Source organism: Selaginella moellendorffii, unplaced genomic scaffold, assembly GCF_000143415.4.
Source record: "Selaginella moellendorffii unplaced genomic scaffold, v1.0 SELMOscaffold_88, whole genome shotgun sequence".
Taxonomy (NCBI): domain Eukaryota; kingdom Viridiplantae; phylum Streptophyta; class Lycopodiopsida; order Selaginellales; family Selaginellaceae; genus Selaginella; species Selaginella moellendorffii.
The window spans coordinates 326,063-344,797 of record NW_003314349.1 but is presented as its reverse complement, the minus strand read 5'-3'; the positions used below and the strand labels follow the sequence as shown (position 1 = coordinate 344,797).

The 18,735-nt window shown below is 40.7% G+C and overlaps 4 protein-coding genes across 4 annotated transcripts; 3 read left to right on the top strand and 1 right to left on the bottom strand.

The window, feature by feature from the left end:
* The first annotated feature begins 6,935 nt into the window (after positions 1–6,935).
* LOC9637575 (probable glutathione S-transferase DHAR1, cytosolic) lies at positions 6,936–8,302 on the top strand. Its single transcript, XM_002988400.2, has 6 exons — positions 6,936–7,228; positions 7,290–7,380; positions 7,434–7,577; positions 7,650–7,767; positions 7,835–7,975; positions 8,061–8,302. Exons 1-6 carry the CDS (start codon positions 6,964–6,966, stop codon positions 8,145–8,147), a joined length of 846 nt encoding a protein of 281 aa, XP_002988446.2. The 5' UTR covers positions 6,936–6,963; the 3' UTR covers positions 8,148–8,302.
* A 317-nt stretch (positions 8,303–8,619) lies between these two features.
* LOC9637090 (cytochrome P450 71A1) lies at positions 8,620–10,419 on the top strand. Its single transcript, XM_002988399.2, has 2 exons — positions 8,620–9,609; positions 9,697–10,419. The coding sequence occupies exons 1-2, from the start codon at positions 8,683–8,685 to the stop codon at positions 10,300–10,302; spliced, it is 1,533 nt and encodes a 510-aa protein (XP_002988445.1). The 5' UTR covers positions 8,620–8,682; the 3' UTR covers positions 10,303–10,419.
* A 2,090-nt stretch (positions 10,420–12,509) lies between these two features.
* On the top strand, positions 12,510–13,362 carry LOC112341655. The gene is made up of 4 exons (XM_024662194.1): positions 12,510–12,780; positions 12,899–13,058; positions 13,154–13,227; positions 13,283–13,362. The coding sequence occupies exons 1-4, from the start codon at positions 12,510–12,512 to the stop codon at positions 13,360–13,362; spliced, it is 585 nt and encodes a 194-aa protein (XP_024517962.1).
* Positions 13,363–13,803: 441 nt separating this feature from the next.
* Positions 13,804–15,448, bottom strand: LOC9637088 (UDP-glycosyltransferase 85A2). The gene is made up of 2 exons (XM_024662160.1): positions 14,921–15,448; positions 13,804–14,873 (listed from the first exon to the last, which is right to left on the bottom strand). The coding sequence occupies exons 1-2, from the start codon at positions 15,435–15,437 to the stop codon at positions 13,945–13,947; spliced, it is 1,446 nt and encodes a 481-aa protein (XP_024517928.1). The 5' UTR covers positions 15,438–15,448; the 3' UTR covers positions 13,804–13,944.
* Between the last annotated feature and the right edge of the window lie 3,287 nt (positions 15,449–18,735).

Genomic DNA, 18,735 nt, shown 5'->3' with positions numbered 1-18,735 from the left:
GATCCGGGCACTCCAGCCTCTCGTCCAGGCAATGCTGGAGGAAGAGCTGCTCGAGCACCCAGGAGAGTTGGAATTTCTGGGCCTCACTGAGCCGGGGATTGAGCATCCCAAACTACTAAACAGCACTAGGATGAGGAGATTGATGCTCCACTGCTGCATTGTCTTGCACAGATTGTCGGAGAGCGAGCATACGCTATCGCTGATGGTGCTGAAGCAAACCAAAACACTGGAATCTGGGCTGACCCGTCCAGCCCCGCAAAGTGGTGTTGCAAATCCGGCACGATCAACGTGTCCATCAGAGGAGAAGGTGGAAACAATCACCATAGATTGAGGGGCCCCATTTGTTTATTTTGCCATTGTAAAGTTTATTACTTTCAATATATATTTTTTGGAAATAAAGTAAGAGATGTATAATCTTTTTGCATAGTATGATAGTGAGGCATCCATATATGAATTATAGAGTGGTTGTGTAACGAATCATATAACCAACCCAACAATTATATGTACCCAACAATCATTATAAATGATTGTTCCTATAAATTGATAATTACTAGTTTTTAAATCTATTAAAAATAGAAATTAGGTGATTAGCCACTAAAACTAAAAACATTCAATATAATTATGTTCAATTCTAAACTTCTACTCTTCTATGCTATGATTGTATTTATGCTTTTGAAATTTACTTTCATGTTTGTCAAAATTACTTTCAACTTATTTTTTAGAAACTATAATCCACATAACTTGGAGAATTAATTATGATTTTCAACATTCATAGACAAGAAAGTATCACACCAAAAAATACTGGTAAGTGTAATGTTTTTGCTTTTTTCTTTAATAAGTGGTTACAAAAATATACCACATCAATATTTATTATCATCACAGTTTCTAATCTCTATAAATAAAAAATCACATTTGTGTTTGGACATGAGTGTATTTATTCTTAGACATATTCTTAGACATATTCTTATCAATGGTTCAGATTTAATATTAAACCTATAGATATAATGGCTATATATTTGATTTAATATTTTTATAAAATTATAATAAATACTTAAACTTGTATTTAATATGAATTGCATCAAAATATAATGACATTATTATTACCAAAATTTAAATACTAAAATTCATAGCTCTCCAGTCTTAAATTATTCAAGACCACACTTAGCTATTTTGGATAAAACTATCATCAATTATTATGCATAAACTATAATCATAGAAGTTGTACTCAAGTTACAGTATGATTAAAAACAAAACACTCTCTCTACCTTTATTCAAAGTTCACTTCTCCATGAATCTACCTTCACATAATTAGATATTGATTGCAACTTAATATATGGAGGAAAGGAGATCTTATGGCCAACAAAGACATTTAATAAAGGTATTGGCTGTGTTTTGAAACTATAAGAATATAAAATTTATTTTTCATTTCTTACAATGATAATGTTATTTGGGCTTTTAATAACTTATTTTAAATATCAAAAATTTTATGAAAATGCAAATCTATAATACAGAATTATTGTAACAGCTTAGTACTTAATGTTTTTTTATACATATTCTTATATTTTATGTATCATAAAACATTAAGAACTAAGCCGTTTGGACTTCAGATATAGAATAATCCTCAATCTAGGTTAAAATTTTCTCTAAGTTTTTAATCAAATTTAAATGTTAATATTCTGCCTTACAGACCATTATTTTAAATTAAATTTGAGTAGCTTTCTAATTGTCATTGGCAGCACCATGGAGAAGAGTGGGTAAGGCTAAAGAGAATGGTATGTGCAATCCAATGACCTTGGTAGTGACATTAGCATTAGGATCCAGCTTGGCAAGCTCACTCTTCTTCTACCTCTGAAGCTTATGCTTTGTTTCTTCATCTAGGTAATGGCATGATGGCGCCAATCATAAGTGTGCAATTGGAAGTGATTTTAATGGCTCAAGGGTCCATAGTCAACATTGGTAAAAAATGCTCTTTTTGCTCAATCTCACACCCTGCTATTTGAGTTCTTCATAGGTAGCGATGGAATTCTTCCCTAAAGCTTGAGTTAGTGTTTATGTGTTGTATTTTTTCACCATTTCCATGATGCAAACTCAATTTACTATCCTAGGCAAGGAGCTATCCCACTTGATCATCACTAACATGATGCAAGAGGCATTGCTCCTAATGTGGAAGTCAAGAAGATATTTTAAAGAATGGAGAAGCGCAATATGGTCTCTTGAGCCAGATTTCTTTTTTGGCTATATGGAAAATCCCGAAATGGAAATGCAAGGTTGTTGAATCAAGTGGTGGTTACTATTAAAGTTTTTCAATCAACACATTATTTCTTTTTAATATTCTCTTTATATTTTTATTCTTAAATATTTATTAAAATTTTATTTTTATTATAAATTCATAAAAATCAAAAGAAAACCAAATGTTGCTGCATAGCACATCAAATTATTTTCATAAGAGTAGCTGATCTTGCATTGGTAGTTTATGCTTCAAGTTGGTATCTTATACTATGTTTTTCATACATACATAATGGTTTTAAATAATATGATCATACATACTTATGCTATGTATATTATTTTACTGTGATGAGAATGCTCTATACATAGTGAATGTTTATAATTAGTTAAGAACTGCATGGGTTTCTTGTGACTGAATATAATTAATTCAAAGTACAATTAAATTTTGGACCAATCAAAGAACACACTTTTATTTTAATTTTGATTCCTAAGTCTCAAATATTAATGATATATATTTGTCACTTTTGGATTTGTGTGTTAAACTTTTTATGTGATAAGCTTCTTGACAATTATAGTGAACAAGATCATGACTAGAATCCTTTAATGTTAATAATTAGTAATTTTGACTAACTTGGTGGTGCTCAGATTTTCTAGAGATTGATCTTGAATTTAAGATATCTAAATCCTCCATAATATTTTATTTTACTATTGTGTTTTAAATATTTTACATGCTACTTCTGCTTGGTCTTAGTCCAAGGATGTCACCATTGTACATATTCACCATTCCAAAACTCATAAGTAATACAATATTTATATCAAGTTCAAAACATTAGGCATTTCATAATAAATTTATGTCACATACCACAGGATTATATAGATCCACTGATATGTTGCTTTATAATATATTATCCAACTGTTTGTGGTAAAGGTATAAACAAAAACTTTATAACAAAACTTGCTGCTACTTGGATGGTAGAAGCATGGGAGTTGCTCCATTTTAAATTTGCCATATTCAAATCTGCTGCATTGTCAACTTGTTGGCTCACTCTAGCTTTCTAAATTATGCGGAACATAGATGAGCCTTATGGGTGCCTAGCAAGTTATGGAGCTTAATTAGGACTTAGGGCCTACAAACATGCATGCTGCATAAGGGAAAATGGGATGCCACTAGGACTTGTGACACTGGGCCTTCAGTCTTGAAAAACACCAATAAAATCAATCCAGCAAGTTTATCAGCAAACCATAAATTTTTTTGTGTACTGATTGCATTGTCAACTTGCATACTTTCTTCTATTAGGAAAACATGCACTATAAAGCAGGTTAGAATACTGGGAGTGCTTAAAATATTCCCAGAATATTACTTTTGATTGTTGGGAATAGAATTTATAGCATAATTAAAGGCTAAGATGAATTCTAATAATCTTACTTTTTAAATTTACTATACATCTTGATTATTGGGTGCAGATCAAGACAATGGATGAGGAGCACTCTTCCTGGTGGCTCCAAGGATGGCTCTACTGCTCTAGACTCTCCCCAACAAGTACCAAATACAAAATCAAGGTACAAGTGGAGGTGGTAGATAAACTTTTTATGGGAAAGGTGGTGATTTTCCAAGGACATGTTGATGATAGTGTGGTGAGCTAGATGAGCTGCTCAAGGAGAAACGCTCTAGCTAACAATCATGCCAAAGATTAGGACAGAGCACCTCTGTCTATGTGATTTTTTATGGGAGTGTGCTGTGGAGATGCCATTGGAGGATCCACACTGTTGCACTCATGCTTGACAGAGACCTAGATTCTTCTCTTCTATCCCTTCTATTCTTGAAGAAAGGACCTTGGGGTCAAAAACTCAATAGAATCATCTCATTGTCCCCATGACTATAAATAATTTTATTCTTATGGGTTCTCATGCTTTTGATAAAATATTACAAATGTATTTGACTCAAAATTTTGATATGTGAAATAACCCAAACTTGTCAAATATATATTTGAAACATTTATTGGAGACATTTGATGGTAGAGATAGACATTTTACCAATTAGGAGTGGTTGTGTGATTGCATCTGGGAGGTTCTTATGGAGGTGAGGGCATTCTTTAAGGCTGCAATATGTTAATGACAACCATGAAATTGAGCATGCTTTATCACTTTGCAACAGAGATGGAATTCCTTGGTGTTGGGTAGTAAATTACTATCCAAGTCTTTCAATATGAGTATGGCCAATCATTGCGACCAATAGATGTGGAGCCACACCTTTTCAAGGTGGCAACTTGCTCCTCAAGTTTAAAGGTTGGGGACCAATATCGTGATATAGAGTAATTTACACACAAATTAAGATATAAAATAGAACAATTGCCTCTCTTTGATGAGTGTTGAGTGGTTTATACAATGAGTGTTAGAGTGTTTTGGGGAAAACATAGTATTGAATAGAGTAAATATTGTTCGGTAGAGTCTAGGTGGGGATTTTTGCAAAAACATTTTATAAGTTATAAAGTTTATGTGATAGCAATTTTGATAAATATAATAACATACAAAAGACTAATATTATTTTCTTTATATAATATATTATGGCCTAAGAAATGTCCAACTTTTAGCATGAGTGAAAGGTGTATCATAACTTGGTGGTTGAACTCAAGGCCTTCCACATTGCTTTCATATGTGTGATTGTGGAGGCCTATTAACTCTTGGAAAAAAACAAACCATCAAGTGACTGGAGCGATTTTGGTACACTTTTGTTATTGTTTAGTTTGACAATGCCTTTTGAGGTTAGAGGTGTAACTATACTACGAATATGTATTAGAAGTTGTAAAATAAAACCTTATCACTATCTTGCCCTTTGGTCTTTCAGTTAAAATAATCTTACTAAAACATATGTAAGGCAATATCCATGCCTTGTTTTTTAGAGTGTGCACTATATACAAATTTCAAATGTTTATGTGTTTGTGAAGCTGTTGGGTAAATTTGGCATAAAGGGCCTCAAGCAAGATATAAACATGCCAGTTATCCCTCATGTTAATCAGGTGATGACACTCTATAGTCAGAATCATCATTTTGAAATACTAAGCCACCTCTACTATAAACATTGTCATTTGTCAAAAGTGTGACTATACTACATTGAACATGTGTTAAAAGTTGTAAAATAAAACCTTGTCACCACCTTGCCCTTTGGTCTTTTGGTTAAAATAATTTTGTTGAAATATGTGTAAAGCAATATCCATGCCTCTTTGTGAGAGTGGCATGGATATTATATTAAAAGGCATAGTTTTCACCTAATTGTGAATTGAGAAACCATTCAAAAATACTATATTATAGCCTTCCCACACATTCATTATATCCATCTTTATTCCATTGAACTCTTGCCTAATTGCCTTGCATGCATTTTGGTCAACTAAATTGTAAAATTACCCTATGGTAGTGTTCTTTAACATAAATATACTTGTGATATATGTAAACAACCAAATAGAATGATTTGAGAAATTATCCATAGGATTTAAAAATAAAGAGAAAGAAATAAGAGTGCACCACCTTTATCAATTGATTAAAGGTTTTGGGATACTTGGGGTTAAATATTTTTGGGTTTGAATAGTACTATGTTAGGTGACCTCTTGGGAAGTTTAAATTTCAGAGTTTACAATATAATAACTCTCTACACTGATAAACATATAAACTAGTGTAGTATTATTTAGACACTTTTTAAACACTTACTGGCAATAATGATTCTATATAATAGATAGCCCAAGACTTTAGCTTGTAATATGTTGTTTGCGACAAAACCATGAATTCAATATAGCAAGAGAAACTTATTTTAAATACATTAAAGCTCTATAGATGACTCCACATGGAAACACACATGAAAAATTGACTCCAATTTCCTTCGTAAAATTTGTTCCAGACAAACATGACGTAATGTAGCTCTTACCACTTCTTGGCTCACTCTATATATTACATCGCTATTAACATATATAATCCCCCACCTTATCAAGTTTTTGTAGTGGGGGAGAAGCACTTCCAAAAGTGTTTTAATTGCAATAACACTCTTGAGGGGATAAAATCTTTCCCAACCTATTATCTTGAGATACTAATACAAGGTACACTAGTCCACTCCAAATAAGGAGGCAAGATTCTTTATTTTATATTTAATCCTCACCTATGCCAAAATTTCACTTGTTCCAAAACCAATTCACTCACAAAGTGCTTTCCTTTACACTCACCATAAAGAGTGTTTTAAATACACAGCAATGGCAAATTCAGCCTATGACATCCATAAAACACTCAAAATTTAGCTCATGCATTGAAAAACATTAAACCCAAAGTCCAAACTTTATTGATATAGAGTTGAAATTTATGCAACACAAAAAATTGCATATGTCTAAAGTGGATTTTGCATGCATACATATCATGCACCAATGCATGCTCATGCATAAAAAAAAAGCTGTGTATAAAATATTATTTCACAAATATATATTATATAATTTAAAGCACACTTGTCTTTTTTTAATATATATTTTGCAAGTTTGCCAAACCACCACCCAAGGTATGCCTCCCCCTAAAACTACTATCACAAATTATTTGCTATACACATATGTTTGTATAATGTTTTGTTGTGGCCAACCCCAAAAACTGCCATCATAAATTAATGTACTTTAATCTGTCATTATAAAAAACCTTATAATGAAAAAGGTCTGCATTCATTCAGGCATACCTTATGAAAGTAAAGTTCGTGTGGGCGAAAAGGAAAGTATGGCTTTAGCCCTACCCTTATCAAAGTTACTGGTCCTAGGGCTCAAGGAAGGAGCTACTTTTGATCGTCTAGGGTATCTGAGAAGAAGTGGTTGCCGCTGCTATAAATCTCTCGGCCGCAGCTCTTCCCATCTATCCACACAGGCATTTTCTTCGCACGTAGCTCAGCATCCTGCTAGATTTTGCGCCATGGCTGTGGCTACCACTGAGGCTGTGGAGGTTTTGGTGAAAGCCGCGAATGGCGATCCATCCCGGCTTGGCGATTGTGAGTATATCATCTATCTTACATTGCTTTTTTTCATCTCTTTTTTCTTTTGTCAATCCAGGTCCATTTTCTCAGCGAGTGCTACTCACTCTGGAGGAGAAAGGGATTCCTTATAACTCCAAATTCGTGGATATGGAGAACAAGCCCGCATGGTTTTCTATTTGTTTCTTTTATTTTCCTTGTTGGGACATGGTGAATTTTCCAGGTTTTTGGAAGCAAATCCAGAAGGTAAAGTTCCAGTGGTCAAGGACGATGGAAAATGGGTCGCGGATTCGGACGTTATCACGCAGCTCATCGAGACAAAGTTCCCGTCACCTTCTCTGGTTACACCACCTGAAAAGTCAAGCGTGTAAGTTTCCTCGTCTTTTTCTTTCTTCCTTGTTGTCGAGATGGCCTTTGATTTGCTTGCTCAAACTTTCAGTGGCTCGAAGATCTTCTCGTCCTTCGTGAAATTCCTCAAGAGCAAGGATCCGAGCGATGGCTCCGAGGCTGCTCTCCTGGAAGAGCTAAAGACGCTGGATGAGTATCTCGCCAAGAATGTAAGTTCTTTTGCTATTCCTCTCGTTCTCCAGGAACAAAAAGTCCTGGCTTTTTTGTTGGTGGCAGGGACCATTCGTGAATGGATCAAACATCTCCGCTGTGGATCTCAGCCTCGCCCCCAAGCTCTACCACCTTAAAATCGCGCTGGGCCATTACAAGCAGTGGTCAGTGCCACAAAATCTCACGAATCTCAACTCTTACATGGAGGTAAAACGCACAGAAGAAAAAATATTCCTTTTTCCCAGTGTAATTATCGTCACTCACAGTCGTGTCTCTCTTTTACTCGTTGCAGGCTCTCTTCAAGCGAGAAAGCTTCCAGAAAACGATGGCTCCTGCGGAGGTAGTCGTCAAAGGATGGGCCAAGCATTTAAGCGCGTGAGCAAACTGGAAAAACCAAGAAGAATCCCCGGAGATTCAAGAGAATCGAATCGGTTCCCTCTGTGAAGCGCAAACTCTATGGCGCCTGGCAAGGGGGCTCTTTAAAGCTTCCCTGTGGTTAAATACACACACAGTGACACACATTGTTCTGACGCTCTTCTTTTGTTTCTTTGACATGCGATGCTAGATCTGTCGTCCATTCCTTTCAAGCGTGTCAGGTCTTGGAGTACTTGATAAGGTTTGAGAGCTCTCAAACGTTCTAGAGCTCTTCCAGGAAGAGCTGAGAGAGGGCTTGAGAGAGGGCTGTCAAAACGTTTCTCTAGTAAGTTTGATCTTTTTCCCTGTGCTTGATTTGATCCTGGTAAAAATTTGGGCGCGCTCTATCCCCTGTGAATCGATATCTTCTGAGCTTTCAATCCATTCAGAGAGGGCTGTCAAATGTTTCAGTAAGTTTGATCGCCATCCTGGTATCGCGCTCTCTCCCCTGTTCGATCGAGGCTATCTTCTTCTTTCCTCCGAGCTTTCAATCCATTTGCATGGCCGCGCAAGCCTCCTCCACCGCAGCGCTCTCCCTTCTCTGGAGTCTCCTCGTCGCGATCTGGAAGAAAACTCTGGGAAAGCTCTTCTTCCGTGATGATCGCCACCAGCAAGATCACACGCCGCCCGGCCCGCGTCCACTGCCAGTGATTGGAAACCTCCACCAGCTCCTGGGGCGCCCTCCACACCAAGCGCTCTTGGATCTCTCCAAGCGCCACGGCCCTCTCATGTTCTTGCGCCTGGGCTGCGTTCCAACTTTCGTGGCCTCGAGCGCCGAGGCGGCGAGGGAATTCCTCCACACTCACGATCTCGTGTTTGCATCGCGGCCCAGGTACGCAGTGGCGCGCGAGCTCACGTACAACTTCGCGGATATCATGTGGGCGCCTTACGGCGATCACTGGCGCCATCTCCGCAAGGTTTGTAGCCTCGAGCTCTTCAGTGGCAAGAGAGTGGATTCCTTCGAGCGCGTGCGCAAGGAGGAGATCTCCTCGGCGCTTGCGACGGTGGAGGAGGCGGCGAGAGCGTCCAGCGTCGTGGATCTCCGCGCGGTTCTGTCCGACATCACGCTCTACAGCATCCTGCGCATGGCCACCAGCCAGGAATTCGGCGGGAAGAAGAAGCAGCTCTCGCGGTTCGAGCGGCGTGTCAAGGAGACGATCGAGCACGCGGTGGAGATGATCGGCGCGCTCAATGTGGGCGATTACTTGCCCTCTTTGCGGTGGATGGATCTCCAGGGCTATGGCCGCCGGGCCCGGAAGCTCCACGCGCTCCAGGATGCGTTCTTTCAGTCGCTGATCGACAGGAAGCGGCAGTATCAATGGCGTGGCGGCGCCGGCGCCGGCGGCGTGGAGGATCTCCTGGACGTTCTCCTCGCATCGCAGGAGAAGAATGCGCTGACCGACGATACCATTAAAGCCGTCATCCAGGTATTTCTCAAGAACCCTAATTCTCGGGGATTTTAGGGTTCTTAGCTCTTTGCCACGCTCATTCCTCGCTCCCTTCGTGGCACGCAGGATGTGATCGGGGCCGGGAGCGACACCGCGTGGGTCACCTGCGAATGGGCGATGGCGGAGCTCCTCCGGCACCCCGCCGCAATGCGCCGGGCGCAGCGCGAGATCGACGCCGTGGTGGGGCGCGACAGGGTTGTGGAGGAGAGCGATCTCCCGGGGCTGAATTTCCTGCACGCCATCGTCAAGGAGACGCTGCGATTGCATCCGCCATCGCCAGTGATCCTCTACGAATCCACCATGCCCTGTGTGTCGAGCGCCGGTTACCGGATCGCACAGGGCGCTCGGCTGCTCGTCAATGTCTACGCGATCTCCAGGGATGCCAATTCGTGGGAGAGGGCGCTGGATTTCTGGCCGGAGCGATTCGAGGAGGGCGCGAAGAAGGGTGTGGATGTGAGGGGCCAGAATTTCGAGCTCATCCCGTTTGGATCCGGGCGGAGGATCTGCCCAGGGATGGGGATGGGACTCCGGATGGTGCAGTGCGTGCTGGCGAGGCTGCTGCAAGGATTCGATTGGGAGAAAGTGGGAGAGATCGATATGAGGGAGAAATTTGGGCTCGCCATGCCAAAGCTCGTCCCTCTCCAGGCAATCCCATGCCCCAGGAGGTCTTGACTTTTTCCCGCTCAAACTTTTGTTTGAATTGATGCATTTTGGGTTATAGTATTTTAGGGTTTGTGGTAAATCGGGCCTTCAAAATTAAACCCCTGTGATAGTTTGAAAAGAAAGGTTGTCTACTATGTTTGGCAATGAAGGTGAGAGGCAAAGAAGTTTTTGCAGATTGTGCTAGCTCTAGGACTTTGGCTTCTGAGAGTGGTACAACTTCATTCAACTGTTTACAAGGTCTCGTCAAGAAGCATGAGCTTTTGTTTTAACAATAGAATATGTTTTGTCTTTAATATGCACATGGAATTTTAGATTATTTATGAGCAAAAAAAGTGTGAATAGGACAGGCTGTTTATCACTTTCATAATTGGATGGAAACTAGATGAACTATAAGTAACATCAGGCTTTATGTGCTTGAGAGTTCCACTTGTCTTGCCTTGTACTTTTTTTAGTAGAACTCTGATTCATGATTGAAATCTCGCCAAAGAGCCCGGTCTGGAATGAGTCCTTCCACATAAATTTTGCAAGATGAGGGCACTTCTTATTCAGCTGTCCCTTTGTTATTTTGTTGTGCATATCAGACAGTAAGCACCAGAACGTTGTTTTTTCAATCTCCTCTCCGGCCAGCCGCTCGAGAACTGTCTGGATCTCTGCCGGAAGGCCCAAAGAGGCCCGTCGACCCATCTCCCATGATCTGCAACGCCTATCTGAGGGAGCCAGCTAGCTCCAGCAAGCTGGAATCCACTACGTGCTCGGATGGCTTGTCGTCTGAGTGGCGGCTGTACACGATATTGTCTACGGAAGTTTTGTGGACGTGAGGACTGCCTGCTATTTGCAGGATGCAGAGATGGAGCTACGTGTTCAGGCAAAGCGTTTGGCAAAATTCTCTTCCTCGTACATTTCAAGTGGTGCGTATTCTATAATAGCAAGGGCAGGTGTCATTTGACAAAGGCTTACCCCCAAGTAGTTGCTCTCTTGAAACTTTCAAGCTTTCCAAGTAATCTTCCTTTGCATGACAGCAAATCCCCCCATTGTTAAATCTGGCCCAACTGGTAGCACTTCATTGACTGATTCGGTTGTGGTGTGGACATGCAGCGTTCACGTACATGAGTACGTCGATGATTTGAGCGTCTCTCCCCTGTCATCCAGCTGATCCATGAGCAATGAAAGAATGTTTGTTCCTTGCAGCGTCCCCGAAGCTCTTCACTGGTTGATCATGTCCTGGATAAGCTTGATGAGCTTTCGCTGCGCCTGAGAATGGGAAAACATCACAAAGCTGTGTAGGACAACGCTTATGGCTTTTTACCTTCAAGGCTTTGTTGTAGGCAGTGCCGGGGAAGTTGATGTGGAGAGCACGAATGCCTTGGTTGAGAATGTAGTACAAGGAGGAAAGTATCATTCACATCGGGGCTGGCATATAAAATGTGGTCGATAGTTAGAAACGTGAACTGTCATATCGAAGAAAACGTGTCAACTAGGAAACGGGAGGAAGTAAACATCGTTTACCCTTCTCATCTTGGTAAGAAGAACGATCGTATCCTGAGCGGACCACCTCTCAAGGCACGCTTTCATGTTGTTGACTATGAGGGGCATATACTGCTGGAGAGCTTTGGGACTGTTCACAGCGGACTCAATAAGCTTCTGGCGCGACTTTTTGGTAATATGCTTTTTATTATAAAATTCAGTCCTTCATTTTTTAAAATTGAAGCTACCAAAAGGTACAGCCATTTCCAGATCATCCCGGTGGTGGTCTTGTAAAACTCACCCAAGGATCTTTCAGGAGAGTAGGATTGAGAAGAGACGGTGGTTGCGAAACGAATATAGAGCCTCGCCTGGCCTGGATTGTGTGCTAGCTGCTTTGCGATGGCGGTGCCCAGGTATTCCTTGTACTGCTGGAGAAGTGGGATTTTGGCCCATTCCCGTGTCCGGTTGGATTCATAGAGGGGGAGAAAGCGCTGGCCATAGTCCGCCACGAATTCTATTCTATGGTGCACAGCAAGAAATGGAACTCTTTCTTGGAGAGGAAGTATGCGAAGTTCAAGCGCGTCCATCCAGGTTTGACACCGCTATATTCCTGTGAGACAAAGAAGTTCTTTCCTCGTTAGAAAAGCTCTTTAGAAAGCTTGTTTTAGTTCTCACTTCTTGGTTCGCTGCTCGAAATTTCAGGGAGAGATCATCACTGACTTTGAGAAGCGAGTAGCTGTAGGGACCGGCACATGACCAACCTCCTCCCAAACAAATTGTTGAGGAGCTTTGCTACAAACCGGGCTTGCAGCTGGAGTTCATCTTTGGAATCAGTGGTCCGGACGAGGAACGAGACGATCGCTGCTCGTTTCACTTGCGTGCTCTCGAGCACTATCTTTTTGTTTTCCGACCTTTTCAACGCGGTGGTGATTAAGCTGTGCTCTCTAGACTCGATGAGACGGTATCCCATTTCTTCTTGGACAGTGGAGACCATCCCGGGTTTTATCCGCTGGAGTATGGAAGGTGTTGTTCCAGCGTCTTCTCGACTTTTGAGGTCCTCGAGGTAGAGTGCTGGTATGAAGACGAGATCAGAACGAAAAGAAGCTTACTTGTTGAACTTGATCAACAGGGATCCATTAAGATCGACATGCGACTGATGGATACGATGCTGTGGTGTTGAGTTCACACAAGTATGTCGGAGGGCCCAGAACGCCGGGCCTGCTTTGCATAAACAAAAAGCTCTACAAGCTCAAGGATCACGCACCGTCGAGAACAGGTGGAGGAGTGGTAACAACAAAGAGGTCAGTTCCCTTTCCAGCGAAAGAAAAATAGAAAATCAACACTAAACAAACCAGCTTGCGAAATCAAAGCATGCTAATGCTCCGTGTTTGTGTAGAAGGCGAGCGATGGCTAGTGTCCTAAAACTCCTGTTAGCTTTGGATGATGTGCGTGCTTGGGATTTTGCAGCAGGTACTTCATGTCAATCAATCCATCATGAGTCAGAATAACCTATTGGTTTATGCAGTTGACAGATTGAAAGAAACCTTGGGGAAGAATGTTGGAGTGATGCTCATTATGAACGCCAGCCATCTCCTTAAACTCTAATGGACACTAACAGTTTTTTGTTTGCAACATAAGACTCCTTAAGATAATTCCACCATCATCTCTTCCTGCCATCGATTGCTGCGATGGCTGGACAAGCCCAAAGGTTCGTGAAGCTTTTTCACAGCTCCAGTGGTTCCAGAGTTGCAAAAGAAGAGAGCACCATCTCGGTTCCTCCAAGGGACTCCTTGACATAACTCGTGGCCAGTTTCACCATCCGGGTGGACGTAGCTGTCCTCGGCATGCGTGTTCCCTGAAACAGAATTCCAGGACATGCAGAAGAGAATTCCTGGCTTTACTCACCATAGGACGGCATGACGTGCTTGATGAGGAAGTTTTCTATATAGAACAAGCAGGGGTCAGAGGCAGTGTAATCGTCATAACCAGTGGCACTATTCCTGCTGCTCCTTTTCAGCCTTCACTAAGAATCCTGCTCTTCACAAATTACATCAAATTCTTCCAAACATGTTGTTTCTAAATCTGAAAATGTTCATGTTTTGTCAAGCTTGACAGATTCGTGGCACGTAAGTTTTTCACATATTTGCCATCTCACGCTAGCACTTGCAGTGATAACTTATAATCGCATCACTGGCTGCTGAGGCCTTTAAGAAATCCATCCAAGCTCGCAGCGGATCGACCACCACTCTCAACAGCTTTCCTTGCCTTGCACTTCAGCACCTCAACAGTGTCTTTCATCTGCTTCCCTCTTTCCCCATCCATCACCTCCCGCAGCGTCTTTTCGATGTCGCCTCTGCCGATCAATCCATTCGCCCCTCTTTCAAATCCAGCTCCAATCTTCCAGTCGTGTATAACCAGCTTTGCGTTGGTGTTTTGCTCAGCTCCCCAAGGCCAACACAGGAGAGGCACTCCATTGCTGATACTTTCCAGCACCGAGTTCCAGCCGCAGTGACTGAGGTGCGCAGCGATGGAGGGGTGTTTCAGAACTCGTAGCTGCGGTGCCCAGGACACAGTAAATCCCTGCTTGGAGGTACGTTCGCAGAATTCCTTATACTTCTCTACCGGATTTCCAATGAGAAGTTCTGGCCGTAACACCCACAAGAAAGGCTTTCCGATTGCTTCCAGTCCCACCGCAAGCTCCTCAAACTGTTCGACAGTCACGACCGCGATGCTGCCGAAAGATATGTAGAGAACGGAAGCCTTTTCCTGCTTGTCGAGCCACCGCAGGCACTCGGCGTCCTCGTTCCTGAGCACCACGTTGGTTGGTCCGATCTCGGAGGTCTGCTCGTCCAGGAGAAACATGGGACCGACGGAGAGATACTCCGTGCCACCTTTGCGGAGCTCGGCGGCCATGAAGTCGGAAGCTTCCGGCTCCAGATCGTAAAAGGAGTTGACGAGCACGCAGGAGGCCTTGCGGATGTAGGGGACCCGCTGCACGGAGTACTCCGCCCAGAGATGATCGTCAGCTTGCAAGTAGAGAGGTACGTCGGCTTGATGAAGAGGTCCCAGTCCCTTGATAATGTCCACTATAGATTCATCCGCGACAAGCTTCTTCGCTGCAAAGTTTTGAGGCGAACATGAATGCCATTGAAAGTGGAGTTACCTTCGGTCAAGCTGGGAAAGACATGGCCTCCGGCGATGAGCTCGGGTATGTGATACTCAATCGTGGTCCAGGCAGCGGATCCAGGCCACAGAACAATCCTTGGAATCCCAAACTTATCAGCAACGTCCTGGGTCCAGAAGAAGAAGTAGTCCGAGATGATGCAGCGGACCGGCGAGATCTCGAGAGAGAGTTTGGAGACGAGGTGCTCGAGAGATGGGATCATCTCGATGGTGGTCTTGAAGAACTCACCCGAGTGAGTGAGAGTGTAAGCATCCAGGCCGTGTGGGATTTTCCAGGAGAGTGGGATTGAGACGAGGCGGAGGTCCGTATTGGATGGAGCTCTCCAGTGCTTGATCATCTCGTCGTGGAGGCTGTCGACATTGACGAACGAGACGGTGAATCCATCTCGAGCGGCGATCTTCTTGCAGAGATGCATCATCGGAGTGATGTGTCCCTGGCCTGGTACGGGAAATGCGAGGACATGGATCTTTGGAGACGACGTACCTTGAGAAGCCATAGCCACGCAAGACTGGATGGGATAGAAAGTTTGAAAAGAAATGGCCTCCTGCTAGTTTTGTCGACTTTTAAATCTTGAGATCATGGGACCAGGATCGGGAAATTCAAACCTTGCTTGACGCGCCTGTTGATAGAGTTTTCTAAAGATTGATCATGTGTTTGAGACTAAGATTCTTGCATTGTCGTTCATCACAGGTAGATTGTGAGGCGAGAAGGATCCAATGGGAATCTCCAGACAAACACGAGGCATGGGACTGCGGTGTGTATAAACATTTGATTTAGTGATTCTCAAGCTTTCTATCAGATGCTTATGTAAATCAAGATAATGTTTTGCTGGGAAGCTCACTGTTCTGGAGACAATCACTTACTCTGCTTATTTGAGGCAGCCTACCACACAGCCAAAAGATGGAGATGGTTGAGAGTGAGATGGGGCTTGGAGATAGTGGTTCTCACGTGGATTGAGTGGAGGGAAGAAACAAAGAGTGAGTATTGCTTTAGACACCCAAACGTAGTCATCTCTTAGTGGTTTAGAGAAGTAATTATTATGTCTGATTTATTTCATGATTTTCTGTGCAGAGCATCTGCTTGATATGTGATTAGATCCAGGCACACTTTCATCATGTTAAATTCACCAGACAGTGTTTTAGCAGTTTAATAATCTTTGCTTAATCTTAAGCAAAGTGAATTTGGAAATACCATGGAAGATATATTTTGGAAATACCATGGAAGATAACATGGTATTCTTCTTAGAATTATCAATTTAGACTTTGATAGTGTTTGATGAAGAGGTAAATGTTTTATTTTATATATTTTCCCAAGTAGAGTAGAAAAAGAAAACTTAAGTGAAATGGAGTTACACTTAAATTTAGGCATCCAAAAAAAAAAAGACTTGACTTATGCAATACTCATTATAAACAAGTGTGATGTGGTTATGAGTGGTTATAAAATCATATAATATATAAATAACATTTAGACATGCTGAAAAACAACCCCCACTCACTATTGTATGCATTTGCATTGAATGAACTATATTTTCTCATATTTATAATTGTTTGTGCAATATAAAGTAAAAAAAGTGATATATATTTATTTTTACTCACGCCTTTAGGGTTTGAGATTGAGTTCTATTATTTTCTATCTTTTTCTCTTCTTTCCTCTTCTTCTTCTATGTTCTCGTGTTTGTTTTTTTATCACTATTTCACAGGCAGGGGCAAGAACATGAGTATAGACAAAAAAAACCTTATTCACTTTTGGCGATCACAGTGGGATAAGCCATCACTTTTTGGCTTGAAAAATAACCAGGAGAAAATTACTTGTGAATTCCAAACATGTCTAGCATTAGGATTCACAAGTAGATCACTTTAGTGAGTTTAGAGGCCCTGAGCCTAAACAACATTGAACGAAAAGTCTCTTCTTGTGATTGCTGTGGTTTAGTGCTTAGATACCACAAAAAAGATATTTTTTCAAATATCACTAAAGCCATAGAGCATGGGGTGAGTTTAAAATTAAATACAATATACATTGCCAAAAAACTCAAGTTTAAATTCTTTCACTAGCAATTTTTTAAGAAAATCCAAAAGAAGAAAAAATGGAGTTTGTTTGATGTGGAAAATACAATCAATTACTATAGAATTTTTTCCTTCTTAGTAAGTTTTCACTTGGGTTTTTAAAGGACACATTTTCCAGTAGCGCATCACAATTTTTCTATGCATACACAAGTAAAAAAGTTAGGCACCTATAACTTTTGTCTTCAACTCCAACTTAAAGAGAGTTAAAGTCAGTCTTAGTGAAGAACAAATTGGGGAATTATTCACCCAAATTTTACGAGGCTTCAATAGAGGCAAAATCACAATTAGAACATTGTGTTGTCTTAAAGCTTTGATCTAAAGTCCTTTAGCTTAAACTATTACTCAGACATGGTTTGAGAGTAGACTTGTCCTGAGTTTAAATTTCCTATGCATATTGCAAGAGTTTATGAGACTTAAATAAAACTTATAAGTTGAAAATTCAGAAACTATTATCATGAACCGCTTTAACCGTTTAAACTACTTTACACCTAGTACATATAGGTGAACTAATCAAGGCTCATTTATTATATATAGAGAGCTTGCAAACACTACTTAATGTGAAAAGTATCACTCTTTTATAAATTTTGAGAGCACTCATATAACATTTAGCCACATAAGGAGGAATCAAGGGAAATTGCGTGAAACATGCCCTATATCCCGTAAAGTGAGATATAGACAAAGAGCAAATATACAAGTGAATAGGCGTGAAAATCCACTTTTCAGACTAGTTGAGCAACACTAAATTGTTAAGGGAAATATTCATCAGTTTAGGCGTTGCAAGGCGTAAACCACCCTTTGTAAGACATAATCCATGGGTGTACGTACCTCCTCACAGGAGATAATTTTCACATAGTGAATATTTTTTATATAGGCAAAATTATACAACTAGTCTAGTAAAAGTTGTAGCTCAATTTTTGTCTACGTTTGGACATATAAATCACCCTGTGTGCTAATTGAGTTTTTGCCAGACGAAGCAGTCAAAAGGCTTCACACTATAAACGCGGAATAGAGAGTAGTAGAGTTTGCTACTAAGCATAGGTGTCAATCTTGGAGACACTATACCGTCACTTTGATATTTAAAGAGCTAAAATAAGTTTAGAGATATTAAAAAATGGTTTTGTCTAAAAAGGTGAAATAGCTTTAGACACTCCTAAAATTTTTGAAATACATTGCAAAGCTCAAAAAATTTGTCATACAAATTTAAATAAAGATTTGTATTGACCATAACCACTCATTGGCGAACAAGCTAGAGAGAAATTTATTTTAAAAAGCAATTTCTATTTACATTTGAAGTAAAGTCTTTTACGAATTAGCTATGTCATATTTAAAAAACTATCTAAAGTCATTTCACAAGCAAATGGATTTAAAACAACTATCATGTGCTAGACAATTTGACTCTTGTGTTAATTCCACAATACAATTTCACAAATTGATCTTCACACCCTATTCAAATTAGTTCTTAGTGTTGAACCATTTAAAAGAGGTTTGCTCAAGATTTGCTAAGAACAATAGGCTACTCTTTCCATAGTTATAAAGGTCAATTAGTTATAAGTTAAAGGGTAAGACCCATTATAAAGCAGGCAAGCTACTCTGGAATTGGCTATCACATACCAAAGACTTTACACTGAATTAATCTTAACCACGCTAGACACGGACAAAAAGGGAAAGACCTCTTATGCACCTAAGTGGAAAGATTGAGGATTGACAACCTTTTACTGTCTTGATAGAAGT

Bases quoted from the DNA above. Each gene is read 5' to 3' on its own strand.
- LOC112341655 (XM_024662194.1), top strand. From the start codon at position 12,510: ATGACCAACCTCCTCCCAAACAAATTGTTGAGGAGCTTTGCTACAAAC. The intron at 12,781-12,898 runs GTGTTGTTCCAG...GGATCCATTAAG, and splicing joins TATCCGCTGGAGTATGGAAG to ATCGACATGCGACTGATGGA. The intron at 13,059-13,153 runs GTCAGTTCCCTT...GTGTTTGTGTAG, and splicing joins GGAGTGGTAACAACAAAGAG to AAGGCGAGCGATGGCTAGTG.
- LOC9637090 (XM_002988399.2), top strand. From the start codon at position 8,683: ATGGCCGCGCAAGCCTCCTCCACCGCAGCGCTCTCCCTTCTCTGGAGT. The intron at 9,610-9,696 runs GTATTTCTCAAG...CGTGGCACGCAG, and splicing joins CCATTAAAGCCGTCATCCAG to GATGTGATCGGGGCCGGGAG.
- LOC9637575 (XM_002988400.2), top strand. From the start codon at position 6,964: ATGGCTTTAGCCCTACCCTTATCAAAGTTACTGGTCCTAGGGCTCAAG. The intron at 7,578-7,649 runs GTAAGTTTCCTC...TCAAACTTTCAG, and splicing joins CCACCTGAAAAGTCAAGCGT to TGGCTCGAAGATCTTCTCGT. The intron at 7,768-7,834 runs GTAAGTTCTTTT...TGTTGGTGGCAG, and splicing joins ATGAGTATCTCGCCAAGAAT to GGACCATTCGTGAATGGATC.
- LOC9637088 (XM_024662160.1), bottom strand. From the start codon at position 15,437: ATGGCTTCTCAAGGTACGTCGTCTCCAAAGATCCATGTCCTCGCATTT. The intron at 14,874-14,920 runs GTAACTCCACTT...AAAACTTTGCAG, and splicing joins CTTTCCCAGCTTGACCGAAG to CGAAGAAGCTTGTCGCGGAT.